General features: G+C 34.3%; 1 protein-coding gene across 4 annotated transcripts in view; it reads right to left on the bottom strand.

Moving 5' to 3' along the window:
- Positions 1-718: 718 nt before the first annotated feature.
- The window catches only part of LOC116024013, a 9,170-nt gene continuing 461 nt past the window's right edge, over positions 719-9,427 (bottom strand). Inside the window, exons 1-5 of one of the 4 annotated variants that reach the window (XM_031264902.1) lie at positions 7,978-8,124; positions 7,335-7,409; positions 2,116-2,181; positions 1,682-1,846; positions 719-1,207 (exon numbers count right to left, since the gene is read on the bottom strand). In XM_031264902.1, the coding sequence (XP_031120762.1) occupies positions 1,031-1,207; positions 1,682-1,846; positions 2,116-2,154 (381 nt within the window). In that variant the 5' untranslated portion in view covers positions 2,155-2,181; positions 7,335-7,409; positions 7,978-8,124 and the 3' untranslated portion in view covers positions 719-1,030. The other 3 variants (XR_004099483.1, XM_031264904.1, XM_031264905.1) reach the window with 3 other exon arrangements.

Below are 9,427 nucleotides of genomic sequence, written 5' to 3' on the forward strand. Positions count from 1 at the left end.
CCACAATAACTTTAACAAGCCAAAAGGTAAAGAATTGTATCTATCCATCCATTTGCATAAAGTAAAACGAGGCAGATCCTCACCTCCAACTAAGAGACACAACAAAAGAGTCTTAATGGCTTTCAAATGCGGTACCAACCATCTCGAATGAACAAAATCATAAATAGAACCAATAACTGACAAGATTTCAAGCTTTGGAGGGCTGATCTCAAACTTATTGATCCCTCCACAATGCTCGAGAGCCAGCTTCTCAAGCTTAGGAATATTAATACTAGAGGCAATTCGATTAACATTGCGCTTAAATTTAACATTCAAGAAAGCTAATGAAGTGACATTGGAAAATATACCACAGCATTTACAGGCAAATCAATCAAGGGACCTTCGACTATCAATTTCTTAATTGTCCTGCAAGAGAGTAAACAAAATGGCAGTTGATAATCTTGCATTAGACCAGCATATAAAGATAATTTAAGTTCCTCCACACTGTTTCTTGACATAAAAAGACACCACCTATCAAAATCAGATTGTTGCGGCTCAGGATCATATGTAGTGTCTATGTCTAGAGTACATTTCTTAACAGGCCCAACACGGAAAATGGTCTAGTGGCTCTCCCGTATAGGAGGTCATGGTTCGACCCCCAATAGGGACAGTATTGACTCTTTGTGTTTCAGTAGGTTGATAAAGTACCATGTACAATACTACATTGTAACAGAGTCAGTAACACTCAAAAAAAATTCTTTAATTTAATTAACATCATGTTCAAACTAAACATGCTCGAAAAATAATGAAGTAATGTTGTAAAATATACATCATGCATTTACCAAGAAGCCAAAAAGAAAACCACATTGTAGAGCACCATTTCTTGATAGATTAAGATCAAAGTAACTTCAAATCGAACTGTGGGAAAATCTGGTGGTCTAGAGCTATGGAAATCAAACTGGAAATAGTTTTTGGGAGCTGGTAAAATGTGGAAAGCATGAAATAGAAGCCAAATTGATTCTGAAGGTGATGGCAGTTTAGTTTGTTATACTTAATACATCGCTCCAGCACGGTTCAAAAATCTGAAAAATGCTATTGTAATATGCATATCCATATCCAATATGGATCTGCTAAACGACCCAATCTTGAATATTGTCTTAAGCATCTTCAAATCTTGATTGATTCTTGAAGCAGCATCTTTGTCATCTTTGTCAATCCACCTACTCGACTATAACTCAACAAGGATGATGAAAAACATGTTAGGGAAAATAAAGAATCAAATCATTCCATGAGTGTATGAGATACACTTTTCTACATATTTTTAATCACCCTATATAAACAACCAAGATAAAAGTTGTTGATAAATTACTCGTATTGCAACGAGACCATTCAACATGGGGAAGAAAAATTATGAAAAATTTCAAAATTCTCTCTAGCTCGATACCCATCCAACTTTCAAAATAAGCAATAATGGTGAGTAAATGGAGATTCTGATACCCTATTCTTAAGACTTTATGGGAAGATTATGATGCCCCATTGCAAGATATTTCGGGGGGAATTTGAGGGGAAAAAACACATGATATGACTAATTGACTACTCATTACTATATAAATCTTCCACCCTTTCAAAAAAAAAAAAAAAAAAAAATCTTCCACAAAACACATACAATCGTGAGTGAATTTCCGTAGATTACATGTCTTACCGGCATGTTTTCTGCTTTAATCTCCAGTTCGAATAGGTTGGGGGATCTTTCAAGCAATTTCAAAGCAACAGTGATCTGACCAAAGTCTGTATATGAATCCATCTCCCATATTACTTGCAGATTTGCTGTTGGGAATGCCTGTGCCACTACTGCAACATCGTCAAGCTTAAAAACAGTAAAGGAAACAAAAATTAGCCATGAGAAGAACTCTAATATAATTTAACAAGCCAGAAAGCCAAAAAAAAAAATAATAATCCTTGCCCACATAAAAGCGAAATTACCCAATAGGATAAGATAGTGAATCGGTAAACCACACTAACATACATAGTGGTCTGAGGTGAGAACCTGTGCTTGGTGCACAGAAACATACAATTGAGGTGCTCGTGCAGGCATACATACTTGCATTAAGATGAGGAGAAAGTAAAGAATCTCACCAATAACAAATCGCGGCCATATACACAAACAGCCTTCATTACTCTCAAATGAGGTGAAGTCCAACTCTGTTGAACAAGATGATAAATAAAAGCCAAATCCAAGCTTTTAAGTTTTGGAGCACATATCTTAAAACTTTTTTATCCCAACACAAAAACGGAAAGAAAGCTTCTCAAGATTAAAGACAACTCCAATAATTCTACTCTTAAACTCAACCTTATAGAAAACTAATGAAGTGACGCTAGGAAATATACAACCAGCAGCATTTACCGAGCAACCAAAATAAAAATTGAAACCCCCGAGTTTCAATTGCTTTAATTGTTGGGCACGAGATTATACCAAACGGCAACTTATATTGTTTTCCAAATATAGTGATATTAAGCTCCTCAACTCCATTTCTTGATAGATAAAGGCACCAACGATCTATGTCGGATTGCTGCGGCATAGGACCTTCCAATTCCGGGCAAGAAATGCACAGACTAAATTTCTTAACCGGAACAACACGGTGCAAGAGAATGTTGTTTATGATGCTCATGAGCGCTATGCGTTTATCACCTTGCCATTTTCTGAGACATTCAAAGAAGTCCATATCGAACACAAGCCGTCCATGGTGCAACCAAACATGTTTCCAGTGAGTGGAGAGTAGAGCAGTTCTGGCAGCGTCTCGAGTGGGCAAACACTCTAAAATCTTGTCCTTTACATCGTATGGAAGCTCACTTATTATATCCATTGGATCCAAAACAACAACCTTAATTAGCAGCTTTCTAGTTCCAATTCAGCATATATATGGGATAATTCCTATTTCATATATAGCATCTTATTGGATCTGATCTTGTATATGGCCATATGGTGAGTTCCATATAGCATTGAAATACATCCGTGTATGCGTATTTCTCTCTGATTTGAAATTTCCAATGGCCTATATAGCATTGTAATGAATGTGTGGATAATTAACAATATAATGGCTTGTGACAAATATATCAATATTAAATTTTTATAATGTGTGGCAATTACATTAAAATGGCTTGTGAAAATGAGTGCTCAATGTATTTGTACACGTCAAATCCACATAAGCACCCGGAGGTCATTTGTTAACACTTATGAAGAGAATAATAGGTTCAATAACTTATGAATAATTACTAACACTCTGTATAAAGTAAGGGTGTAAGACCAAGAAAATAGAAATAAAATCATTTTTCAAGGCCCACAGAAGGAAGCTTTCACATCTCGTTTAGCTCCATCTTTTGCATGCCAGAGATTTTGAGAGCAAAAGTACTTCAGGTGTTTGATCCAATCTTGATTGTGTTAAGCAATTTCAGATTCGGAAGACCCTTACAAGTGTTGTGGGCTCATAGTTACAATGGCAGAATGTGAACCTATGGATCGGAGATTGATTGTCACCTGGCCTTGTGAATGTGAAAACAATGTGATAAGTGCAAAAGATGCCAACTTCATAAGGTTATTCTTGAATCATTTAGTGCATAATTCATGGTTTTTATGATTGATTTGGTCCTAAATTGCATTAGAATACATTATATTGTCATCGTACCCCGTTCCACACTTTGCCGATTGTTTTATAGGTAAAAGGAAGTGCTTAAAGACAGGAAATGGCAATATTTTGGAGAAGAATTCACAAGCAAAAGTTGGAGGACGAAATAGGCCTTGGACGCGCCCATGGACGCGCGTCCAGGCTGGCGTCCAAATATTCCCTCTCTGAAGTTTTGAAAGCAGAACAGAGACCTGCCCTGGACGCGCGTCCAGGCCGGCTAGAATTCAACTCTCTGAAGTTTTGAAAGCAGAACAGAAGCCTGCCTTGGACGCGCCATTGGACGCGCGTCCAAGGTGGCGTCCAAAAATCATCCCTCTAAAGTTTTGAAGACAGAACAACAGCATGCCTTGGACGCGCGTCCAGCCAGGCGTCCATTGCGGAAATTTGGCGGTTATTCACTTTTAAAAAGGGGTGAGGGAATCATTTGAAGGGGATTTTTGGACTTTTGGCTCCAAAGAAGAACTTTTTCTCTCTCTAGGTTTTAGCTCTCAAATTCTCTCCATTCCATAGCTCAATTGCACTCCAAAATCATGTTCCATAGCTAGATTTAGAGAGGAATTCACATTTCAAGATTGTATTGAACAAAGTACTCAAGGATTCTACTTCAATTTCAAGCTAAGTTTCATTTTCTATTCTTGCATTTCAATTCCTAATTGTTGATTTGATTCTATTGCTTTGTTAATTCAATTGCTTTTTTATTTCAATTTTCACTATGAGTAGCTAGATCTTTTGAAGATTTGAATCAATTAGTCTTGCATGATCTCCCTTGAGTTCTAATTTCTTAAACCTAGGATTAGATAATGCTTGTTTGATGATTGATTGTGGATTGGGATGTTTGTCTTGACTCTATGCCAACAAGGATCCGGTTGCAATAGAGGATTAGGATAGGAATACTCACCTACGAGAGTAGGGAGTGTACCAAGCCCTCACCATTCACTTTTCCTCCTCACCTTTGAGAAAAGGGAGATTGGAAGGCAAGAGGCACACCAAGTGTTTGATGAATTGCCTCTTCTAGCCTAGCTCTTATGAGAATAAAGCTAAGGCATGGTAGAGAGGCCGCCGTCCACGAGAGTGGCGTTGGCATTAGTGAACTTGTCTCAATCTTGTCCAATAAGCATTGCTAAGTCCTAGGACCATAGGAAATCAAGGGTAAACATGCTTGATGAGTTGGTTCGAATCCTTTTCTCCTTAATTGTTTACTATCCTTTTGCATTTGCTTGTTTCGTTCTTAGCATGATTCATACTATATACTCTTCGGACTAGCTTTCAAACACTTTAAGCTCTTGTGATTAATCCGCTTGCTTACCAACTCCCTTACGCCTTCCTAGAGGACGACACTCTTCACACACCACTATACACCGCATACATCCATCCCACCATACGTTGAAAATACGCTTTACACAATGAATTGAAGATACATTTAAACAAATAAAATAAGCATTCGTCACTAGAATGAGCCACATCCTCTACTATAATAAAGCAGAAACTTTTTAGTAATTAAAAAAAGAAAATACTTCCCGCCCAAACATAGCTTTGCCTTTTGAGCTGAATTATTGTGATAATAATTGTTCAATGTTCAATTATTGCGTCAATAATGTGCCGGCTGGGATTGAGGAGTTCTGGTGTAAAGAGACGGTTCGAATTACTATTTAATTACTTTTCGTTTTCGATGCATTTGGTTTAATTAGTTGTGATAATATTTAAAGATTAAACGTCCATGGGTATCCGAAACATTAGCATTAACTACCATTTGTAATCACTTCTTCCTTTGCAGCTATAAAAACAGTTCGTCCATAGCAAATCAAATACAAATCTTCAATCACCAAATACATAGATTCTTTACAATTCAGAGAAAGTTTTTACATGCTCAAATTTCCCATGTAACATAAAGATAACTGAGTTTTTCATAGGCAACTCAAAGTTCAAAGAAGAACTGCTGATGTGGTGACAAAAGGTATTATTTCTTCTTTTTTACTTTAACAATGTGTAAGTGTGTTTTTAAACATTGGATTGTGAACTTTGTACTGCATCAGAATGTAGCTTCATTTGTAGAGAAATGCAAAAGTTAGTAATGAATATCACAGACAGCACCCAGGTACAAAGGAATATTGAGGTATAGGTTATCAGGTTAGGGTTGTTGGGCATTACATCTACAGAATTGAGGGCGAAGCATATCAATGTACACAGATTTCATATTTATATGAAAGCAGAGAGGTAAAATCTTTTTTCCCATGATTTCTTTATAGACACCACTTTTAGACTAAACTAAACACTAAGCCCTAGAAGTATTTAAAGCTATATGCCTTTTAGAAGCTCTTAGACTCAAAAATGATTGATGTAACTGATATATCGCTAACATATTTGACAGTGATGCACTGAAGAGATGTCTATTGGATATGTTATCCTCAACATAAAGCTAAAAAAGACCAACCAAGCAACTGTCAAACTGGAGAAGATGATTGATGAGGAAATTTGTTGAAAACAAACAATTACATGTGTGTTCTGTGGCAAGACATTCATGCCCTTGAGGCATTTTATTTTAATGTCAAACATTTTAATTTCTGCACTGTTTTTATATTTTTATTGTTATATTCTCTATATATTCTATACTCTTTTTTATTACTTGCAAAACATTGACAGGTACCACATCTAAATGGGGTTAAAGAATTCTTGGTTATCACAAATTTTTATTCCTTTAAAACCAGTCCTCATCGTTACATGATAAAATTCAATTATTAAACTGTTGTGGAAAGAGTACAAAAATACCAGTTTTCCTATGCATATGTATCGGCTCAAATCCTTTTCATCACTGAAATCTAAAGAAGGCCTTGACTCTTGAAGAGAAGGAGCTATTTGGTAAGTTCTAATAAATTTATTTTCAGACATTTAATAATTTTTTTACATCATCATACTAATATTTTTTTTAGATGTTATTGGTCAAGTGATGGAAATACATTCTCCACAGGAGAAAGTAATTGCTGGGAAAACTTCAAGGCTAATAGATTTTGTCATTGAGGATTTGCACTATGTTTTTTTTGAATTCTAATATATTATACTTTTTGTCTACTTATTGAGTTCAACACATCTCTAATTTTAAGTTTAATCTAAACCATATATATAACTATATGTTCTTATAGGTTGACAGTAGTTTCTCTGTAACAACTTTAATTTATATATTGTACACAATTCAGTTTGTACTTAATGTTGTACTGAAATTGAAGTTCTTGGACTATTTCTCTGATGTCTAAAAGTATTTGATTTCCAATTTGCTTCCTAACTTTAATTCAAACAATTTATTGTCCATACTAACTTGATATACACTCTGACTCACTAATTATAGCAAATATAAATGTAAATATTTGCTTAAACTGATGCCTTACTGTTTTAGTGTAGGTATTTAATATTATAGAGTAACTTTATTTTCCATATTAATGTGCTGATAACTTCTAGACTACAGTTGATAGGGAACCTGCCACTATAAAATAATTCTGGCATGCACATGAAAGAAATTTTAGTCCCTGAAGAGAATATATAATACTTGACATGTGCTGGGGGATATCAGACTTTAGAATCCTTTGTTTACCCAGTTGCTAGGGAACCTGCCACTATAAAATAATTCTGGCATACACATGAAAGGAATTTTAGTCCCTGAAGAGAATATATAATACTTACTTGACATGTGCTGGGGGATATCAGACTTTAGAATCCTTTGTTTACCCAATAGGCTATTATTTCACCCATACAATCCTGCATACAATAAACATAATAAAATAAATCCTTCCACTAAGGCTCACAACTATATTGAGAAGCATAATTACTGAAAAATGCCCATGTATGTGTGCATATAATTTTTTTAATAATTAAAACTCTATGAAAATTAACTACCAGTACAGGTATAACATAGCATGAAATGAATCTGAAAATTAACTAGCAGTACAATCCAAATGGTAAGATACACTTATCTCTAATAAAATATATAACTGATAGATGAACAATCTGCATGCAATACATTAAACACCCTGTAAATCCTTCGTTAGAATAGTGGTAAAAAAAATACAAAAAATTTCTTTTTAAATTCATATAACAATTGCAGATCAAGCAAGCAATGAACTTCCGAAGGTCGACATTCATTTCTAAAATGGAAAAAGAAACCCTAGATCTAGATTTTTTTTTTAGAAATTTCACAACAATTAAAGTAGAAATGGTATTTTTGGGTTTAAATATGAGAAATTAGGCACAAATCCTATGCATATGCTCTGCTCAATTACATGTATTAGAAATCCTTACGTAGACAATTACACAAAGAATCACATACCTGGCTTCCAACAACAGACTCTATACTTGATTATTTTGCCTTCAATCTTAGCTTGAGTAGAGTAATCTTCCCAGATATGTAATTGGATATGATCATCGAAGATATGAGATAGCTACGCTGAGAAATGCAGAGAGAGACAGACGAAAATGAAGAAAAACAAAAAACACAAAATGGATTATGGGCGGGTTATATTTGATAGACTTATGGGCTGTCCATTTTGATCAAATGCAACATAGAATGAAACCTTTCTAATATAAGGCCCATATGTATATATTTACTCATTCTTAATTGCAACTTATTTGGTATTATTTTTGTAGAAAATTGTTATCCTACATCTAATATTGTATTCTAAAAAATTGTCAACAATTATTTATGATATTTTTCAAGGTTCACTATCTACTTCGTTGAACGTGGTAACTGCTAATTGGCAAATTATGCTATAGACCCGGGTCCACCTTGCAGTCTATGTTCACAAATTTAGGACTTTATATTCACAATTTTAGAATTTTATATTTATAATTTTAGATCGCAATATACAAAATTACATTACTCAATATTTACAATTTTTGAACTCTATATTTACAATTTTGTTATATAGATTCAAAAAATTGTGTTATACTGTTGAACATATAGTTATGAAATTGTGAATACAGACTTATAGAGTTATAAAATTGTGAACATAGAGTTATGAAATTGTGAACATGAAGTTATGAAACTGTGAACATGGAGTTATGAAATTGTGAACATAGAGTTGTGAAATTATGAACATGGGATTATGAAATTATGAACATATATCCGGATCTACCTTGCAAGGTGGATCCAAGTCCATGGCATAACAACTGTAGTATTGTAATATTACAATTTTAATAATTTGTAATTTAAATTCAATTTGTATTAAGTTGTATACCTTACTTTTTTTTTTATATAATAATTAGTGAAACATATATTCCTAATTAACAACTCTTTTTTTTTTCATCTAAAAAATGTGAATAAAAAAAATACTAATGAACATACTTTATTTCATTAATAAACTTTAACAATGAATATTTATACAAAATATCATTTACGTTAATATTAATATTTTTTTTGAAAGAACCAAACTCAATTAATCAATTGAGAAATACAATGGGGGGGGGGGGGGCCACCAAACCAACTATGAAGATCAGTGTACGAACGTGCAGCCCGGGCTAAAGTGTGAGCATACACATTCACTGATCTATTGATATAGCTAATGCCAAAAGCTTGAAAAAAAGAGAGATCAAAATACTATCTCTAATCACAGTACTAGCATATGATAAATCTTGAGAAGAATCATTGAAGCTAAGACAAACTTGCTGGCAGTTGGTTAGGATGCATATTTTCTACCACTGTTTACTCTTTAGCAAGAAAGAGCCTCCTTGATGGCAAGAGTTTCGGCTAAACGGGCTTCATTCACCAGACGTTAATATTA

This window comes from Ipomoea triloba, chromosome 7 (genome assembly GCF_003576645.1).
Source record: "Ipomoea triloba cultivar NCNSP0323 chromosome 7, ASM357664v1".
NCBI classification, from domain to species: Eukaryota; Viridiplantae; Streptophyta; class Magnoliopsida; order Solanales; family Convolvulaceae; genus Ipomoea; species Ipomoea triloba.